Source organism: Geotrypetes seraphini, chromosome 15 (assembly GCF_902459505.1).
Source record: "Geotrypetes seraphini chromosome 15, aGeoSer1.1, whole genome shotgun sequence".
Classification (NCBI taxonomy): Eukaryota; Metazoa; Chordata; class Amphibia; order Gymnophiona; family Dermophiidae; genus Geotrypetes; species Geotrypetes seraphini.
This window is the reverse complement of record NC_047098.1, coordinates 51,192,603-51,213,795: the sequence shown is the minus strand read 5'-3', so window position 1 is coordinate 51,213,795 and position 21,193 is coordinate 51,192,603. Positions and strand designations below refer to the sequence as shown.

Genomic DNA, 21,193 nt, shown 5'->3' with positions numbered 1-21,193 from the left:
CACCTCTAGATAAATTGGGGGGAGGTGGAGGAAATGGGGGGACTCAACTCAAGACCCAGAGACACCCCTGAGGTCAGATGAACCCCCAAAAGGGTCCCCCCCTAAGCTCAATCTGGCACCAAACGGGGACAAAGCCACTAAACAACTTGCAACAGGCCTACACTAACCATTTTCAGGGAAGACTGGCACAGCTTACCACATCTGCTGAGACTATGAACAGACTGGTTAGACTGCTGGTCATGGTAAGCTATTACCCGAACTGTACCGGTCTGGAGAGATGCTAAATAGCCCTACTCACAGTGCATGTGCCTGCCTACTTCAGCTTAGGAGTGTAGCTGGAACAAATATCAATTCAGGCCTGCAAGCTATCATTTCCCCGAAAATAAGTGTCATTAATTTGGGGCCCAAAAAATGCACTAGAGCTTATTTTCAGGGTGTCTTTTTTCATGTAAATTATGTCTGCCTCTCCTTCACAATTCTTCTTTCCTTTCTTTCCCGTGCAGCATCTTTCTGCCCATCACCCATCCCCTTATGCCTTCCCTCTGCAGCATCTTTCTATCCCTTCCATCCCCCTGTGCAGAACCCTTGCACAGCATCTTTCTATCCCTCATGCAGAATCTTTGAGCGCCCCGAACCCCACCGACCACGAGACCAACATACCTCCCTCCAGAGAAGCTTTGGCAGCACTCTAAACAAACTGCTTTGCGGCCTTCTATGCGCCATTTACTGATGACATCAATGATGCAGCAGAGGGAATGCCCCAGTGGGAGGCCCCGAAGCAGCCAGAGTGCTGCCAACAATTCTTTGTAGGTCTCATGGTTGGGGTTCAGACAGGAGATAGAAAAGGCAGCAGGGGTTCAGCTGCACTGTGTGTGAGTGTGAACAGCTGCTGCCAACAAGTCCAAAGACATTGGGGTTAGGCTTCTGGGGACTAGGGCTTACTTTTGGGGTAGGTCTTATTTTCGGGGAAACACAGTAGGTGTCCAAGGGCTGATCCTGCAAGTGTCTTCTCCAAGGCAGAGGTCCGAAGAAGTGGGAACTTGGCACTGAATCTCCAACCAATCACTAAGAAAAAAATACCCGAAAATAAAACCACAGCACAGAAACACTGAGCATCTTGCTTGCAGGAAAAAAAAAACCAAATTGGAGTGGGACAGAGCAGCAGCCTGGGAAGGAGGTGGAGTTCAAAAATGATTGATAGCATTCTGACAGCAACTTGAAGGTTCAGATGCATAACCCTAGTTAGGACTACAAAACATTGCACTAAAAAAGCCATGTCAAACCATAGTAAGGTAACCCTGTGAGGGGTGCTAGGACATTCTCTGTTCTTAGGTGTTTGGTAGATAACCTCTACCCATTCTTTCCCTTTGGCTCACTATCTGCCCAGTAGAAGAACTGCAGATGAGAAGATGGCAGGTTGTGTTGTGTCACTGGGAAAGTAAACCACACAGCTTCTCTGTCTTTTTCCTTTTGTCCTCTCCTATCCACACCCATTCAGGTTTAGGCCTAGAGCATATTTGAATATATTCATCTTAGACCTACAGCTCCAGGAAATCAGATGCATCCTCACACTCGTCTCAAATGCCACATATATCCCATTTCCCCAAAAGCAAGGAGCACCCTCCCCATACCACTACCAAGTTCATGACAGGTAGAAGACAGCTAAGTCATAGGGGATCAGAGGTAGTTGGGTAGATTTAGTGCTTTCACTTTATAGCTAGAGCTTCTGGCCATGTTCTCAGCAGAGAAACAAGCTAATTTGAAGTAACAGAAAAGCTTGGCAGGGAGGAATAAGGTAGACACCCTGAGATCAAAGTAAGCTGTTTTCAAGTTGTATGTACTCCTTATAGGTTGGACATGTCAGTCAATAGATATGTAAATTAAAATTTTCCCAATAGCCAGATCTCATTATAGAACACTAAAAATGTTTACTAAAGGGCCAGAGTAAACTTCTTTATTCTTTTACAACTGGAAACTCACCTTCTCAGCTAAGTATAGGGAGAAGAGGTTGATTCTTCCCTCTTCCCATAATTCCCACCATAACTGATACACACATTATCACAAATAAAAACTTGTCTTCAAAATTGCCCACTGGACAGGGGATTTTGATCTTGTGAAGGTAAAATGTTCCCAAAACAGGTGTTCACATTTGTATTGTTTTAAACTGTGTATGTACCTTGTGAACCGCTTAAGTAGGATATAAGATTTTGATGCTTCTTGCAGTGTGGTAGCAGAGGTTTATGGTCTCACAGCCTACTAAATCCACATACTAGATATAACAAAATATTTAAAAATGTATGGGGTGTAGCAGTTACTGTTTTCACTTCCAGTTGAAACTGGATCTAGTACTGAGATTCTAGTAAACTCAGCTTTCATGCACAATGAACTAGGGATTCCCCCCTTGTACAGACCATTCCCATTGTTCCTGCTCTATGCATGAGCAGCACCTTGAGTTTTACAGTTCTACTGCAATTAAGCTTTACTCTTTATGTTTTGATCTAAAGTCCTGAAAAATATGTATTTTTAAAAATCTTACCAGTATTTTACCTCCATGACAGATACAAAGAGATTATGTGCTTACCCTGGTAAGCTATTTTCCAGCAGATAGGTGAGATTCTAGACCAGGGCTACCCAAGTCCGGTCCTCGAGATCTACTGGCAGGCCAGGTTTTCAGGATATCCACAATGAATATGCATGATTTGCCTGCACTGCCTTCTTGGTATGCAAATTTCTCATGCATGTTCATTGTGGATATCCTGAAAACCTGGCCTGCCATTAGGTCTCGAGGACCAGACTTGGGTAGCCCTGTTCTAGACCGGGGGTAGGGAACTCCGGTCCTCGAGAGCTGTATGCCAGTCAGGTTTTCCCCAATGAATATGCATTGAAAGCAGTGCATGCAAATAGATCTCATACATAGTCATTGGGGAAATCCTGAAAACCCGACTGGAATACGGCTCTCGAGGACTGGAGTTCCCTACCCCTGTTCTAGACAGTAGGGTTATTTCCATTTAGACACATGCTGCAGAAGGAATCCACTCTGGATTTTTCACTCTACGTGTTATATTTCACTGGGCTCTATAGCTCCACCTTCAGTCAGTAATCAAGCATGTAGAACCATTCAATACACATGAAAGAGAGGCCCCTTTAGCAACAGGCTTAAACAAAGTGTTCTGCTCAAAAGAAGTAAACAATATCATTAACTGCTAACACTGGCTTCAAAGGAACTCAGAAACTACTCCCCAATCAATTGAAACATATATACAAATTCTTCCTAGCCCCCAAGGGCTGACAGGCATCCAAGAATCAACTAAGAGAAGTATAAACAGTCTGACAACTGTAAGCAGGTACAGGAAGGACAGAGCAGGAGTCAAGAATGTCTCACCTATCTACTGGAAAAGAGCTTTCCAGGGTAAATATATAATCTCTTTTTCCAGTGCAATAGGTGACACATTCTAGACTGTAGGGACGTACAAAAGTAGCCCCCAAAAGCTAGTGCACACCTGCTTTGTTGACCCTTAAGACCGAGGACCCAAAGGCAGAATCCTGTCTTGCTGCCACATTCACTCTGTAGAACTTGCAAAACTTGTGAAGAGAAGATGTTACTTCTCTGCAAATCTTCGGAGACAGATCTAGCTTCGGCCCACGAAGAAGCCACATTCCTGGTAGAATGTGCCTTAACGGAAACAGGAGACTGTTTCCCTGAAAAAATGTAGGCTGACAAAATGGCCCTACGGATCCATCTGGAAATCATGGCCTTGGAAGTAGGAGCGCCCTGATTAACTGAGACAAAACTCGCTGATGACCTCCAAATAACACACTCTGCGCACATATAGTTTCTTCAACAGGCGTTCCTGTCTTGGAACTTGTCGACTGAAAAGCCAAAACTATAAAATAATGGCAACTAGAAAAATGGTCTTGAGCGTCAAGTCCAAGAGGGGCTCAAAAGGAGCCTTGGTAAGGCTATACAACACAAAGTTAAGGTCCCAGGAAGGGAAAGGATGCTTAACCGGCAGTTAGAGACCCCTTCAAGAATTTAGCAACATGAGGATGAGATGCCAAGGAAGACCAACACTCCCAGGATCTAAAACAGGAGACCCCGGCCACTTGGACCCGAAGAGAAGCCACAATGAGGCCTTTATCCAACCCAGCCTGAAGAAAAGCAAGAATTAACATGATTGGAGTTGAATAAGGGTCCACCTGATCCAGAGCACACCAATGTTGGAAGGCCTTCCATGCCTTAGCATAAGCCGATACCGTTGACGACTTACACTTCAGAAGAATATCAACAAGGGCAGAATATCCCTTATGCTCCAAAGCTATGCACTCGACAAGCCATAAGAGCAAATGACCCGGATCCTCCATGGATACCAGCCCCTGCATAAGAAGGTCTGGATAGGTGCTCAGCCAAAGGCTGCAACCCTTGTGCAGCCTCATCAGATCTGCGTACCATGGTCTGCAAGGCCAATATGGAGCACCAGAATGACACAGCCTGGATGAGCTGCAATCCTCCGAATGACACGGCCTGGATGAGCTGCAATCATCTGAATGACCCGGTCATCATCGGCCAAGGAGAAAAAATAGACAGGAGAATCTCCTGAGGTCACAACTGCACCGGAGGGTCAAGCCCCTTGCTTTCGGACTTGGATCTTCGACTGAAGAAGCAATCTTTTTGTTTCTTGCTTGGAGCACCTCTGGGGACAGGACCTACGTGCCGAATCCAGAGTCCGTCTGCTGAGGAAGTCTGCTTGAACATTTGTCTACTTCTGCCACATGCACTGCTGTCAGCGCTAGGAGATGACACTCCACCCAAAGAAAAAGAAGGTGGGCTTCCTGAGCCAGGAGTGGTCTTGGCAATTGACATAGGCTACTGCAGTCACATTGTTGGAGAAGACCCTAACCGCTTGGCCTTCCAGTCTTCTGTAATCTCATCAGAGCTAATCAAATGGCTCAGAGCTCCAACCACTTTCACTGAGAGTGTCCAACACCCCTAAACAGGACGATTGCAATGATCCAGGAGGCAATGTGTAGTAGTACATCCCTGCGGAGCGATTGCAGAAGCCACCAGTCTGTGTTTGCTTGGGATTCCAGAGTCCAAGGTAGACAGGTCTGCTAGGCATCCTTATGTGGAGCCCAGTGACAGCACAGCATGATGAAGAGGATGCATGTGCGCCCTCGCCCAAGGATCTACATCCAGCATGGCCACCATGTGCGGCGGCGGCGGCGAAAAGGGCAAACAGAATTCTAGGAATGATAAAGAAGGAGATCACAAACAGATTGGAGAAGGTTATCATGCCGCTGTACCGAGCCATGGTGCGCCCTCACCTGGAGTACTGCGTCCAGCACTGGTCACCGTACATGAAGAATGACACGGTACTACTCGAAAGGGTCCAGACAAGAGTGACTAAGATGATTAAGGGGCTGGAGGAGTTGCCACACAGTGAAAGATTAGAGAAACTGGGCCTTTTCTTCCTTGAACGAGGAGATTGAGAGGGGACATGATTGAAACATTCAAGGTACTGAAGGAAATAGACTAAGTAGATAAGGACAGGTTGTTCACCCTCTTCAAGGTAGGGAGAACGAAAGGACACTCTCTAAAGTTGAAAGGGGATAGATTCCATACAAACGTAAGGAAGTTCTTCTTCACCCAGAGAGTGGTGGAAAACTGGAACGCTTTCCGGAGTCTGTCATAGGCGAAAACACCCTCCAGGGATTCAAGACAAAGTTAAGACAAGTTCCTGCTGAACCGGAACGTGCTCAGGTAAGGCTAGTCTCAGTTAGAGCACTGATCTTTGATCAGAGGGCCACTGCGTGAGCGGATTGCTGGGCACGATGGACCACTGATCTGACCCAGCAACGGCAATTCTTATGTTCTTAGATCATACAATGCATCTGCTATATAATCTGTCCCAGCCATCAGAAGTTGAGGAAGGGGATCCACTGCCTCACACTCCAGGGTGCACAACCAAGAGAGACAGACGCATGTCACAAACATCACCAAAGCAGCCTCTATACCTAAGTAGTTGCATCAAAAAGTTTCCCCGAGGACCACATCCACCCAGCGGTCCTGCATGCCCTTTAACACAACACCATCCTCACTAGGGAGAGAGGTGCATTTAGTCACCTGCATCACCAAAGAACCCACTCTGATCTGATCCAAAAGTTGCCCACACTCCTGTGCCACAAGATACAAGTGGGACATTGTTCTGGTCTCAGAGCCGTTTCTCTCTGGAGGGCTCTCTAAAAATTGCTAGAGCTCTCATATCAGGGTGCCATGGAAAAATAGCTGGTTGCGAGCACACACCACATAGCAAGGAGGAGGAAGTAGACAGAGCCGGCCGAGTGACTAAATTCAATTCCTGCAACGACTCAGAAATGAGCTGGCAGGGCTGTAACTTAATTAAGTGCAAGACAGTAGAATCATCAACAGGATCCAAGACCGCAGAGGGATCCGCCGGTCCATCAGCCCCTGATCTCCTGCTCCGGGAAGCACTGTACCTGCAAACAAGGGATCAGTAAGGGAAACATCAGCATCCAAGTTCCCCAGATCAGGATCAAGTAGCACAAAAGCCGCAGCAAGCTGGGGCAAGGGCGAGCCCTGACACACCACACCATTAAGAGATGCTGTGGAGGCGAATTGAGACTGTTCAGGGTGAAAACACTTGGTCTGAAACTGACCACAAAAATTTCATAAATTAAAAAAAAGGTGTCTGGCTCCTGGGGTCTTAGATGACTTGCATTTGAGTTTCTTTGGGCTGCGGAGGGTCCACAGCCTGGCTGACAGAAGTACCAGCCACGTTGAGCCCTGAAAACAATGGCCACTAGTGCTGCCGATTAACGATTCAAAACAGGTGAATCAATTTGAATTGATTCAATATTTTTTTTTTTAAAAAATCGGCCTCCCGATTCAATGACCGACCCTTCCCCTGTGCCTTCCTAAAGCAGGAGCTTGAGGGGGGAGGGTCGGTCAGAAAGGCCTGCATCTTTCCCCAACTTCCCCGCTCTTACCCTAAAGCAGGGATGTCAAAGTCCCTTCTCGAGGGTCGCAATCCAGTTGGGTTTTCAGGATTTCCCCAATGAATATGCATGAGATCTATTTGCATGCACTGTTAATAGATCTCATGCATATTCATTGGGGAAATCCTGAAAACCCGACTAGATTGCAGCCCTCGAGGGACTTTGACACCATTGCCTTAAGGCTAATACAGCAGCCTGCAAGATCACTGGTGCTATAGCGATACCTGCAGCTGCCCGTCGTCCTCAACGACATATTCTCTCTGCTACAGTCCTGCCCCTGCTCTGACGTCAAGGGCAGGATCGTGGCAGAGAGAACATACCGCTGAGGACGACGGGCAGCTGCAGGGATCGCTATAGCACCAGCGATCCTGCAGGCTGCTGTATTAGCTGCTTAAAGTGTGGGGAAGCTGGGGGAGCAGGCCTTTGCGGAGGAGAAGGATGAGTGCCTTCAAGGCGGGGGAGCAGGCCTTTGCGGCGGGGAGGAAGAAGAGTTCCTTTGCGGCAGGAGGCAGGCCTTTGCAGAGGGAGGAAGAGAAGGAATAAGAGAGGGGAGGGGAGATGCCAGACCTGGAGTGAAGTGAAGGGAAGAGAGACCAAACAAAAAAGAGGGGAGGAAAGCAGAGGAGAGGTGCTGGACTAATGGAGAGAGAAATGCAAGACCACAAGGGGAAGGGTACAAGAGGGACAGATATTGCTCCAAAGTAGGTGGGCAGGATGCAGGAGAGATAATAGGAGAAAGCTTGTACCTGGGGAAGGGGATACAGGAGGTAAGGAAGAGAGAAAGAAGAAGCTGGATATGGGGAGAGATAAGATGCTGGGCATGGAGGGAGCATAGGAACAGGGACACAAGGGGACTGTACTGGAGAGGAGAATAGTGACAGGGACACAGAAGACAGATGCTGGATGAAAGGGTAGTTGAGAAAAGGAGAGATGGTGGATCCGTGGATGGTGGGGTCCACTGCTGCAGCAGCGGGAGGATGGAGATGAACAAAAGGAAAGATGCCAGACCTCCAGGGAGGAAAGGGAAACATAAGGGGAGGACAGAGATGGATAGTTAGCACAGATAAAGGAGAGCCTGATCAGAAGACAACCAGACCAACATGATTTGAAAAAATGACCAAACAAAAGGTAGGAAAAATAATTTGATTTTCTGTTTTGCGATTACAATATGTCAGATTTGAAATGTGTATCCAGAGCTGGTGTTGGACTGCAAACGTGAGCTAGGATTTAACAGAGAGAGGAAAAGTATTTTTTGTTTATACCACAGGACCAATGTGGGAAGGAGAGGGCAAAGGGGGTGAAGAGGCTATAAAATAAACCCACCAGGATGTTTGGAAAAAAAACAGCCAATTGGGCAGGAAAATCAAATCGAAAAATTGATTCAACAGGCTGAATCGAATCGAATTTTTTTTTACTGAATCAGGCAGCACTAATGGCCACCCTGCTGAGCTAAGCGTTTGGTCACCTGCTTCAGCAGAGAAGCTAAGTTGGACACTGTAGCCCCCCCCCCCCCATCTTGGCTGTGCCACGCAGCACGTGGTGCAAGGACTCTCTAAAAGAACTAAATTTGCACAATCTTTGGAAAAATCCATACGAGAGTATAAGGACTCCATCCCAGTAGGTTTTCAGGCAAAATCTGCGGTTTTGAAACCTTCAAAACCCCACTTTTTCAACCTTTCCCGATATCTCTCACAGGCTGTCAGCCTGTGTACTCACTGTGCCCTAACAGGATCAGTGATGCAACCTGCTTTCAGCTCTCTCACAGTAGCTGGGTAAGAAAATTCACTGCCACAATGCTGGGAATGCTTCTTCAAAGCTGATCTTTGGGCTGCCAGACTCCTATGTCTGACTACACTTCCACCCCTGCAGATCAATGGATGCGCACTAGAATGGGCGGAGGCACGATGATGCAGCTGGCACCCTGATACTCCTCGACCTCTGATTAACAGGAGGTGAGACCACCTCAGGGACAGCCCTGAACTCCAGAGAAAGCATGCAGGCTGGATAACGGGTACCCAGTGGGATGGGCCTATCAGCTGCAGACCGAAGTCTGTGAATTCTCAAGCAGGAAGAGCTTCAAAAACGCTCCAAGCACTAAATAACCTGAAAAGGGGACAAAATTACATCGAATTAATAATAAAACGGGGAGAGCAGAACAAACACTCCTTCAAGCACACGTGCAGAAGGAAAGAACTGAAGGTGGAGTTAGAGCCCAGTGAAGTATACCAGAGGCAGTGAAAAATCTGGAGTGGATTCCTTCTGCATCAGCACGCAGCTATAGGGAAATAACCCTGTCTAGAATGTCCCACCTATTGCACTGGAAAATAAATTAGCATCATAATGTAAATTATTTTGAAGTTGAAAGTTGATACATTTTTACGACTCTACCTCCATAGCTGTGCCAACCACCCTGCATGACACTCAAAATCCAGCCAGCCAGTAGGGATCACCCTAAAAAGGCACCATAAGTTTACTGATTGGGTTAAAGATAACACACAACACTATATTGATCTGACCCCTAACTTAAAAATGTACTTTAAGAATACTGTTAGACTGTAAGCCTGCCAGGACAGATAAGGAAAATACTTAGAAGAATCTGATTACTATTCAAGGCTGATTACTATTCAAGGTATTGTAAACAGCTTTAAGCATATTTCTTCAGGAAAAAAAAAAATTAATAAATCCAAATAAATACATCATTCCTAATCCAACTTTCATTCTCAAAAGCAGAAAGTCAGATTGGTTAGCTTACCTTACTATATATAAAAAGGGCTTCAGATTTCTTCACCGGCTGATTTACTGGTGCAAATAATTGGTTCAGTTGAACAGAAAAACAACCACAGCTTTTAAAAACAAAATTTTATTTGGCAAAGAAAATTAAACTGCAATAGCCAATTGAAAACCTACTTAATCAGCTCCAATTTATTCTGTCAAATTTAGACGCAGCTTATTGATTTTTTTTAAACAAATCCCCCCTTTCCCTTTATGTTTACCATCTATTGTGCTGAATCCTTCCAAGGAGACTGCTCCAGCGTACCTCTCCAGGTCCTCGCCTTGCTCCTTTTACAAAATATGAAACAAACTCCTCCGTGCATCCTAAGGGGTCCAATCCTCAAAAATAGGAAAAATATCTTTGGAATAGCCAATTAAAAGTTGTATATATAAGAAAAAAAGCTCCACATGAATGCGGTTTGATTGGGGCAGGAATCCACACTCCTGTTTTCCTGGTTATTTGATCCCGCTCCATGAATCCTTGCAATTCATCCTCCCTATCCTATTCACATTATGATTTGAATCCAATGATCCAGCTCCAAGGATTGGGATCCAGTGAGCCCTCTCCAATCCAAACCTTTATAACCAGCAAAACCAAAAAAGAGGAGGCATAAGTTAGATACTGTTACAAAAAAAGATCCTGGGGAATGATCAGTTATCTTTGCCACTTACTAACAAGGATGTGGCACCAATAACTATCAATTCCCCAAATCAAAATGTTTGAATGGCGAAGCAAAGGTAAAATTTTGAAATTACTTAGCACAGCTATTCATTCAGGGAGGTAACATACATAAACGCCAACATTCATTACTGTAATGTCATAGGTTTGTGGTGGTAATTTTTTTTTTTTTTTTTAAATGAGCTTAAAAGTAAGTTTACAGCTAATGTTAACTGCCTACATTCTAAACTAAAAGCAAGTACTCTAGAACCTATGCAAGATAATGAATTAAGCTAGTTGGGAGTTTTACCATTGCAGTAAGTCAACTGTGCAGATTAGTCTAAAGGGGAAAAAGGGTCGAGACAAAAAAAGAAGGTATAACCCACAGCTACATAATAGAACAATTCCTCAAACATAACTATAGAATAATTTTACTTGTGTTCTGACTCTGAAAAATGAAATACCAATGCTATATCAGTCACACAGAGGACATGCAGACTTAGCAGTATTGATATTATACTGGTCTACCAAGCTTTACATACAGATTTACAAGCATATTGCTTCTCTCATTAACAAATTCTAACCAAATGCTTTAAAACAAATTACATCATTCCCAAATCCCGCTATAATTAAAGTATACATAGTCGAAATAAATCCAAAAAAAAAAAAAAGAGGGGGGGGGGGGCAAACTGATGGCATAACTTGCACAATTTAGTTTGTTCTAGTTGATAAAAAGTTATGCCATGACTAAATCAGTCAGCCATCTCTTTTCAGTATAAAGTCAATACTGCTGTTTTGATCTGTGACAATAGCACTTGGAGTCATACCATTGCCTCCATTATTGATCTGATCCTCCTCAATCCTCCTTTTGACAATCCTAAAATGATTGAAATGTGCTCCACAATCCTTTAATCCAAAGCATTCTTAATCCATCTCTTCAGATATGTCTACAGAAAGACACATGAAAAGGCAAGGTAAAATATAAGATCCCCCAGAAAGAGACATATTACCCACAACCATCCAACATTCCCATTCTAACGAGCCACAACCAACAAAAAACATTTACATAGGAATATCACAGTCTGAAGAGCACAGTTAACTACCTTAATTTTAAACAAACCTGTCTATCAGTTAAAATACAGTCTACCATAACACACAAGGGGAATGTTGATGTTAAAGGAGCAAACACTCACTAGGAATATCACATAAGAATGTAATTCAACATGTTAATCAACTTGAATAAAAGTGAATAAAAAAAATTAAAGACAGTATGGTGTAAAGGAAAATGCGTACAACATGAGGATCTACAAAAAGGCTCCACTAAATCATCATTTATGTACGAGAACGTGATCTGCTATGACGGGGAGAATAGCGTGGTGATCCTCGGCTTCTTCTAGGAGAGTAACTGCGACTCCGGCTGTTGCTGCGACTACGGCTTCTGCTACGACTACGGCTTCGGGATCGAGATCTTCCATAGCTTGGACTTCTTGGGCCATCAACTTTAACACGAATGTAGGCAGTTTCTCCCTATTAAACAGACAGAACTTACGATTGAAAGATCTAACCTTTAAAGCTATCGTTTCAGGCATGCTCACACGTTACCTATAACATAAGATTCAATGCACATTACTAGAAGAGTCTCACTGACACTTTGATGTCTCTTACCTTTAATGTCCCACTGTTAAACCCAGTATCCAAATCTGGCCAAATATATATGTGTATAACCTACCTCATGAGATCTAAATTTAGTGTTATCCAGTTTTCGCACTGCGTAGGTCATATCTTCTTTCCGTACAAATTCCACGACACCAGTTCCATCTCGGTAAACATCAGCATAACATACATCACCTGCTTCACGCATGTGATCCTTCAAATCCTGCCAACTTCCACTTGGAGGCAGTCCTGAATTATAAGTAATTGAACGTTAGCCTTTTGGAAACCCCATTAAAAAATCATCATTAAGACATGCATTCCTATCTATCTATCTATCTATCTAGAGAGAGTAGGTTCTTACTGGATACAGAGGAGTATATACATTAGGTGAACAATCCATGTTCCAAATCACTTGCAGAAGGGTGTCAATCACATCTTTCAGCTCCTCCTCCTTCACCAGTGGCGAACAGCTCCCTCTTGTTTGTAACAAAGCAATCGAACTCCACTGTAACAGAAGAAAGGAAGAGCATAGGGAACTTCCCAAGTATTAACATACAGCTCTGTAACTCATGAAAAAGAATGATTATTATTAGCATGAACTTGCAATATAGGTGCCACGAGTAACCAGCCGAAACAGTGACAAAAAAAAAAAAAAGAAAGTCTCCATGAGTACGGGGAAAAGGCCTTGTCTCTGCAGTTAAAGGAGTGAGCACGTGCGGTGAACGAGCCTGTGGTTCGGCAGCCCCCTCTCTCCCGCTAGCCAGCTGTGCATCTCCCTCCCTTAACTTCTCTCTTCGTGGTGATTTCTATAAGGCTATGCGTTGTATTGTAGCCGGAGCCATGAAGTCGCTGCTGGGAAGGTCTCCTCTGAAGCAACTTCCTGTTTCATCTGAGGAGTCTTTTCAAGCAGCCAACACAACGCAACTTCAAGGCTCCGGCTGCAATACAACGCATAACCTTATAGAAATCACCACGAAGAGAAGGGAGATGTACGGCCAGCCGGTGGGAAGAAACTGCTAGACTGCGTGAAGGGTGCTGGGGGGGGATGGAGAGGAGAAGACGCTGAACAACCTGAAGGGAACTGGGGAAGAATGAGAAGGGAGAAGACATTGGGAAATGGGGAAGAGACAGTAGGGAGAAGACGCTGAGAAATGGGGACGAGAGAGTAGGGAGAAGACCCTGGGGAAGAGAGAGTGGGAAGAAGATGCTGGGAAAGAGGATAGATTAAGAATATTTGAATCACTATCCCCTTTTGACTCTCCCCCATCAATCTCTCCTGCCTTTTCTCTTTACCTCCCTTTCCCAATCCCATCAACTTTGGTTAACTCCTACTTAAAGAACAATCTTCTCTCTAGGTTTGCAGTGATGGGGACTGAGCTCGCGGGGATGGGACGGTGACCGAACTCATGGGGACAGGACGGTTTATTTGGGGTGGGGTTTAAATTATTATTTATATACCACTTATATACTATACTAGTGTTAAAGCCCGTTACATTAACGGGTGCTAGAAAGCAGCCCCCTTTCCCTTTCCCCCTCCCTGACTGTCTCTCTGTGGGCCCCTATTATTTAAGCCCATTACATTAACGGGTGCTAGAATCTATGTCTGTCTGTCTTTCTTTATTTCTGTCTCTCCCTCCCAGTTTTTCTTTCTGTCTGTCTCTCCCTGGCCTCCTTTGTCTCTGTCTTTCTGTGTCTCTCCCTGCCCCTGTATCTTTCTTCTTTTCTTTCTGTCTCCCTTCCTCCCACTGTCTGTCTTTCCTTCTATCCCTCCCCCTCCATGGGTCAGTTTTGAGGAATTACATCGGCTGTCTATATTTTGCACTGTTCAGGAAGAAATGCATTTGCTTCTATTTCTCTGGGGTTGTACGAATCTTAGGGTTTCGTTTATATATATCAGTACTTTTAGTTTGTGGTCCTGCATTTGCATAGGGGTTATGTGTTCTGGTAGGAATGAATGTTGAGAAGCATACGTGTGCTTTGTGTAGTTTAATTTTGTGGTTAACAATTATGTGTTGTTAATAAGATTATATTGTGTGTATATATGAAAAATGATTGGGAAAAAAAGTGTTACGGTTAGTACTATTATGGGGGCGGGGTCTGGAGCAGTGATTGGCGGGATCTGGCCCACAACATAGCCCAGTGTTCTTCAACTGCCGCTCCACAAAATAATTATTTTATTTCCACTGGTCCATAGGTGTAAAAAGGTTGAAGGACACTGCCTTAGAGTCAAATTTTTTCAGACCCCCACCACCACCGTCCGATTTTCCCCATAGAGAATAATGGGCTATATTCAGAGCCTGCTGCCTACCTGTGTCAGCTTTGCTTCAGCCTGACTTAAGTGGAGAGAACTTTCTGCCTCGAACCCTTGTGGAACAGTTCAGACTTTGAATCTTTGGGCTGCTAGTCAGACCAGAACCGATCGAAGGCTCAACCCCCACAATTCCTTGCGGCACGATGGGGTGAGAATAAATTTCAGCCGGCCCTACTCTATTTTCCCCATAGGGAATAATGGGTAGACTCACAGTGCTGCTGCCTGCCTGTGTCAGCTTTGTTTCAGCCTAACAAGTGGAGAGAACTTTCTGCCTCAAATCCTTGTGGAACAGTCCAGACCTGGAAATCTTTGGGCTGCCAGTTGGACCAGAACAGACTAAAGGCTCAACCCCATAATTCCTTGTGGCACGATGCAGTGAGAATAAAATTCAGCCGGCTCCCCGAAACCCAAAAGGATTCATACAGGGGCCCCACATCCTGTATTGAAGCCTCTAATAAATCAGAAGGCGAGCAGGCTCCCAGGGGAATAGACCCTAAGCCTCGAAGTAACACTAAGAGTAAACTGGCTCACCAAGTACACCTCGGGGTTGCCCTGCAAGCCGCAGGCTGTCCTCGCAGAGTCTTGGTTCTCTCCCAGAGTATCCCCAAATATGGATCCTCTTGCAAAAAAACGAGTAAAGAGACTCAAAAATAATAAAAATCTCTTCTTGGTTTGATTTCAGAAGGAAAACCTGTAGAGAGCTATGCTCCACTGCTGAAAGAGGAGGAGCTGAAAAATGTGATTGATACTTTTCTGTAAGTGGTTTTCGAGCATGGATTTATCACCTAATATACAGTACATATATACATGTGGAGGGGCATAATCGATAGTGTGCCTAAGTCTGAGGTTGGAAGTTTTGTACAAGACGTCCACAAACCCAGTAGGAAAAATGTCCATTTTCAAAGCTGCCCATCAATCTTCCCTCCTGCTGTTTTCTCATCCAAAGGTAAAGGGGGGGGGGTTCCTGGTGATGTTGGAGGGGCCCCAGGAATGTTGAGGGGATGGGGGGACACACATCAGGGGATGTTGGGGAAGGTCTTGGATGTCAGAGAGAGGGTGTAGGACTCCACAGCTCAGTTAATCCTGGCAGGGGGAGTACCCATCAGTAGCTGCTAAGAGTCCCCAAAAATCAGCTCAGCTGATGGAAAGCTAATAGGTTTTGGTGGGGGATTTTCACTCTTTGGATGGGAGGGGGTTGTGACCACTGGGGGAGTCATGCCTTAAATCCTCCAGTGGTCATCTTATTTATATACCACTTATAACTTAAGTGGTGTACATTCAGGTACTCAAGCATTTTTCCTTATCTGTCTTGGCAGGCTCACACTATCTAATGTTACTGGGGCAATGGGGGATTAAGTGACTTTCCCAGGGTCACAAGGAGTAGTGTGGGATTTGAACCCACAACCTCAGGGTGCTGAGGCTGTGGCTCTAACCACTGAACCACACACTCTTGTCAGTTTGGGCACCTTTGTGGAACTTAGACCCAAATCAAACAGATCTAACTGCTGGCGTGTAAGTTCTCCCTAGGAAAGCTTTGATTATGGCTGCAGTTAAGTCCAGGTTGAAGCCCACCCAATTCCAGCCCATAACACCCCTCTGATCTCTGGACACACAGCAGCTTAAAAGTGCTGCTGCATATCCAGAAAGTTGGTTTTGATTATCAGCACTTGGACTTCTCCACTATTAGGATATCCAAGTGTTGACTTAGGCTGATTTTTGGACGTTTTAAATTTTTGATTACGATTGGGAGTTTTTGAAATTTGGTAACATTGCTCTTGAGTTGTTTGTAATGTTCATATATGGGGGGGGGGGGGGTATGTTTTTTCCATGTTTAGTTTTGCTGTCTAGTATCAGTAGTTTGTGAGCATGTTCTACAAAATTTAAAAAATATATATATAAATTTTTAATTATGATCGCCATACTGTATACATAGAACCCCCCCAAACAAAAAAATTTTTTTGACAGCATTGTAGCAAGTTAATCAAGTGAAACTTAAAATTAAAGTCTAGTTTTATGGTTGTGTCAGTGGCTATATACTGTGACATGCTGAAATGATATCAATATAGCTCACTAACCACCCAGTGTAAACTTCAATACAATTTTAATATTAATTTGCTTTATCACCACTATTATAAATATCAAAAACTTTTTTTGTGTGTAGAATCCTCAGCAGGCTCTTTTTCCTTTGTGTACAGTTCATATAAGGATAGCTTGAGTCCTGTGACTTACTATAAGGTAAGTCCTCCTTATAAAATATTGATAAAATATATTTATTGTTGGTGTGTCTGCACAATGAATTTAAAAGAAAAAAAGGATCTAGTGAAGAAAATGGCTCAAGCTATCCTTATATGAACTGTACACAAAGGAAAGGGAGCCTGCTGAGGATTCTATACACACAAAATTTTTTTTTTATATTTATAATAGTAGTGATAAAGCAAATTAATATTAAAATTGTATTGAAGTTTGCACTGGGTGGTTATTGAGCTATACTGATAAGTGTATCCTCAGTGAAAATTAGCCTATAGTAGATAGAGCATGTTTTTATGCTAAATTAGAGGCAAGTGTAGACTTCTAGCCTGAGGAAAACAGGCTGGTCAGCATATCATCACAGTGATGAGTCCATTGGAAGGCTAGAGCCCCTCTTATGCATATGCACTGGGGGGGGGTCCCACCAGTAAAGATTACACAGAGAAATGTCTAACTTGTATGAAAGTACTCCTTTATAAACAAATCTAGTATATGAAAACATGCAAGTGCAATTTTAGTTTTAGCACAGAGAACCCTAAGAGGCTTGTATTACATACCAGAAACGGTCACTCTGTTTTCTGAACGTCTTGATGGGGGTCCATATCTACCCCTTGGGGCGCCACCACCACCGCCACCACCTCCTCCGCCACCTCCTCCTCCACCACCACCTCCTCTTCCAGCCCCTCTGCCACTACGAGGAAACTCTACCCGCAATCTGTAGCCATCATAATCATAACCATCACGCCCATACACAGCATCTTCTGCATCTCTAAAACAAAAACAAATTCAAAGCACTTGAGAGACTACGAAAATATTTTCACATATATCTTTTTGATCTACACAATTAAGGAATGTAAATTTTTTGTATAGTTTATTTATAGTCTGCAAATTACAAACAAGCATACACAATTAAAAAATAAAAAACGTCAAAAAAAACCATCAAAATTGTCAATTCATATAAAAGGCATCAAACATGCAAAGGTTTATCAAAATTACCTCATTACTATAATAAGGAACTAAATACTTTGCACACTTGCATAAGCAAAACTTGTTTCTATACACACCGATCTTTGGAATTAAAAAAAAAGCATCATATAGTGAGCTCTTCATTTATTTGAACTCATGCTGCCTGTACACCTGTGGAAAATCATGTAACCAGTAGTGGTTCTCTAGCGCCACCAGCTTTTAAAAATCATAAAAGTATGTGATTGGAGAAAACATTTTATGAATAAATTATGCAAAAACTAGTTTCTGGACTGACTGCACTGATATCTGGTTCTTGGTTAATGTTAGTTAACTTATTCAGTTGGTGTATTCTACAATAGTGATGCAACAAAAGTATTAAGACAAAAAATATGCCAGGAGTATCTTAGTGGTTACTAAAGCAGCAGTCTTGAAAACCAGAGAAGTCAAAGTCCAAATACCAATGATAATTTATGTGACCTTAAGGGACTGTATCTAAAAACTGCCAAACTGGGTCAGACCAAGTGGATATCTAGCCCTAGGATCCAGTTTCCAACAGCTATCAATCCAGGTCACAAGTACTTGGCAGGATCCCATACAGCACCATGGATACTTATCCCCAGGTCTACCTTAATAGACTTTTCTCTCAATATACTCATAGGATGGCAGATTATGTGAATTGATGAGTGCTGCATTAAGCTATTCATTTATTCCATTTTCTGTACCATTCTCCCAAGGGAGCTCAGAATGGTTTACATGAATTTATTCAGGTACTCAAGCATTTTTCCCTGTCTGTCATGGCGGGTTCACAATCTATCTAATGTACCTGGGGCGGATTAAGTGACTTGCCCAGGATCACAAGGAGCAGCATGGGTTTGAACCCACAACTCCAGGGTGCTGAGGCTGTAGCTTTAAACCACTGCGCCACACTCTCCTCTATCCAGGAGTACCTTGATTATTGCTTTTACCACATCCTCCAACAATGAATCCAGAGGTGGAGTGTTGAATGAAAAAGAAATTTGTTTGTTTTAAATGTACTACTCAGTAACTTCATGGGGTGTCTTACTTTTTGAAAGTTTATATTTACCCCTGCCTCTCCACTCAGAGGCCTCATCTCACCTCTACCCTCTCTTTTCCAAACTAAAAAGCCCCAGCCACTATAACCTTTCCCCTTCCCCATAAGATGTTTTTATTTATTCATTTTTCTTTACCGTTCTCCCCAGGGAGCTCAGAACGGTTTGAATGAATTTATTTGGGTACTCTAGAACAGTGGTTCCCAACCCTGTCCTGAAGGACCACCAGCCAGTGGTTTTGGGTATAACCCTAATGAATATGCATGAGAGATTTGCATATAATGGAGGTGACAGGCATGCAAATCTGTTCCATGCAAATCCTGAAAACCTGACTGGCTGGTGGTCCTCCAGGACAGGGTTGGGAGCCCTAGAATTTTCCGTCTATCCCAGTGGGCTTCCAATCTAATGTACCTGGTGCAATGGGGGGAATGAAGTGACTTGCCCAGGGCCACAAGGAGCAGAATGGGTTTGAACCCACAACCTCAGGGTGCACCCATTATTTTGATCGTCCTCCCCTATACGCTTTCTAATTATGCTATATATTCTGAGCTGCAGGGACTAAAAAAAGAATTGGACATAGGACTCAAAACAGTTTGCAGCATGAAACAGTATTTATCGCTTTCTTCCCAATGTGCTTCACTTTATACATATCTTTACATTAAAAATGTCACCCACCAAGAGCACTTCTAATGTTGATGCTGTTCTTATATTATAAAACTCAATAAAATTTCTGAACTTATAAAAAAAAAAAAAAGTATGTCACCCGCCATTTGGATGCCCATCTTACAATCTCCTAAGACTTTCCAGCAAGTTCCACAATCTGCATGGAATTTCACAACGTCAACTAATTTGTTTGCATGTTGCTTCGCGTTCCTATTTCAAGATCAAAACATATTAATAAACACTGGTACTAGTACGCCAATATGTGTTTTCCTCCATTGAGAGAATTGGCCAATTAACTCTGCTTGAATGTATTCGCCTACTGAAAAGACGTGGCATAAATAATAAATACAAATAAAAAGCGCGCGGGAATTCTCTCTCAAGCGTCGCAGCCGCGAACTTGGAGCTCTGCCCAAGCGCCTCTCACTAGCTTCCCGCGCAAGGCCGTCCAGGCATCACAAACAGCTGCAGAACTACGGGATCTGTGTAAACCCATGCAAGAAAACAAAGGTGAACAAAAAGCACAGAGACGCCGCCTCTCCCTCCAGCTACTGCTAAAGCTCCATCCCCGGTCCCAGGCAGCGAGTCCGCCATTTCTGCAGAGCGCGCACGTTTTCCCGCCTCCACTCACATTGCCCGTCAGCGTTGAAGTACAAACCCCGGAACCACGCAGCGAAGATATTTCACACACACGTTTTATCTGGCACGTCCTACCACGATCCATGCAAGCCACAAAATAACAAAGATTACCATAAGCCGATTTATGTGGGCATCAGATAACGGGCAAATGCATGCACCAAGATCCTTCTAAGTTTACGTACCTCGGATCCTCGAACTCCACGAAGGCAAACGGAGGACCCCCCCTGCGGTTCTTCAAGTCGATATCCCGGATCGCGCCGTACTTATAAAACACATCCTCTATGTCCTTGGTACGGATGTCTGGGGGGAGATTGCCCACATAAATCCGGCAATCATTGTTGCCGGCAGGGCCTCGGATCACACCGCCACCGGACATAGGTGTACGGGGACGGCCGCCAAACAAAAGATCCAGTGGGGCGATAGAGAGTACCCGCACCACGTTGCTTCTCCTCACCCCTCTCCAAAATGGCGGCACCACCTTCCTGTGCCGTCTCACACTGCGTACAGATACTAACCTAACCTCTTTCCGCTATGTTATTCCTCCGCGCAAGTCAAAATAGTTCCTGCCGCCGTCCAGCTGCTGGAGTAGGGCCAATCCAATAATTCTGAAGATGAGTCAACACTGCACATCCAGAGAAAATCAGAGGCGGCCGACTAATTTACTGTGGAAGAAAGGGAGAAGAAAAGCGTTACCTGGTTTAAAAAGGCACTACTACGGCTTCTGACGTAGTTTCCGGCAACAGTTCTGCCCGCGTAAAACGGGACTTGTTCAGCATGAAGTCTCCCAGAATGCTTCGCACAGAATGGCAGTTGACGTGGGGGAGTTTCATTTTTTGGGTTGTGAATTTAGGTGTCGAAAAATGTCCCGTGGGGATGTTGTGGATGGGATTTGGGTTTTAGGTCTTTTTATTAAAGGTTATTGTATGTTGTTTGTTATAGGACCCATTTTATTCCGGCTGTAGATAACACCTGTTAATCTTTCGTAAAAGACTCCATTCGGCGTTTCTGCTGTGGCAAACTTGGAATTATATAGTAGTGGATGCGAGAGCCTTTCTGAACATTTAGCAATGCAGACCATAAGAAGGAAGGATACATAATCTTTATTTTTTGCTTGAATAGGGAAAACTCGTTGAAATTGTTCACGTGTAATTAATTTCTTAACTTCTTTTCTTTGGGTTAATTAACTAAATCGGACCGTTGTCT

The 21,193-nt window shown here is 44.0% G+C and overlaps 1 protein-coding gene across 7 annotated transcripts; it reads right to left on the bottom strand.

Annotated features, from left to right (window-relative positions):
• Window positions 1-9,856: 9,856 nt before the first annotated feature.
• SRSF1 (serine and arginine rich splicing factor 1) lies at window positions 9,857-20,511 on the bottom strand. Of its 7 annotated transcripts, XR_004537153.1 has the most exons (6): window positions 20,173-20,506; window positions 17,213-17,424; window positions 12,174-12,346; window positions 11,738-11,971; window positions 11,272-11,391; window positions 9,857-10,363 (listed from the first exon to the last, which is right to left on the bottom strand). XR_004537153.1 is itself a non-coding variant. In XM_033922838.1 (5 exons), exons 1-4 carry the CDS (start codon window positions 20,364-20,366, stop codon window positions 11,777-11,779), a joined length of 774 nt encoding a protein of 257 aa, XP_033778729.1. In that variant the 5' UTR covers window positions 20,367-20,506; the 3' UTR covers window positions 9,857-11,391; window positions 11,738-11,776. The 7 variants fall into 7 exon arrangements, 4 of the variants coding, with proteins under 4 accessions (XP_033778729.1, XP_033778731.1, XP_033778730.1 ...); XR_004537154.1 differs by lacking the exon at window positions 11,738-11,971 and having other exon boundaries at window positions 20,173-20,510; XR_004537152.1 differs by having other exon boundaries at window positions 11,272-11,971; window positions 20,173-20,505.
• Window positions 20,512-21,193: the final 682 nt, after the last annotated feature.

Bases quoted from the DNA above. Each gene is read 5' to 3' on its own strand.
- SRSF1 (XM_033922840.1), bottom strand. From the start codon at position 20,366: ATGTCCGGTGGCGGTGTGATCCGAGGCCCTGCCGGCAACAATGATTGC. The intron at 17,425-20,172 runs GTACGTAAACTT...TTTTTGTTTTAG, and splicing joins GTGGAGTTCGAGGATCCGAG to AGATGCAGAAGATGCTGTGT. The intron at 12,347-17,212 runs GTATGTAATACA...CTTATAATTCAG, and splicing joins AAACAGAGTGACCGTTTCTG to GACTGCCTCCAAGTGGAAGT.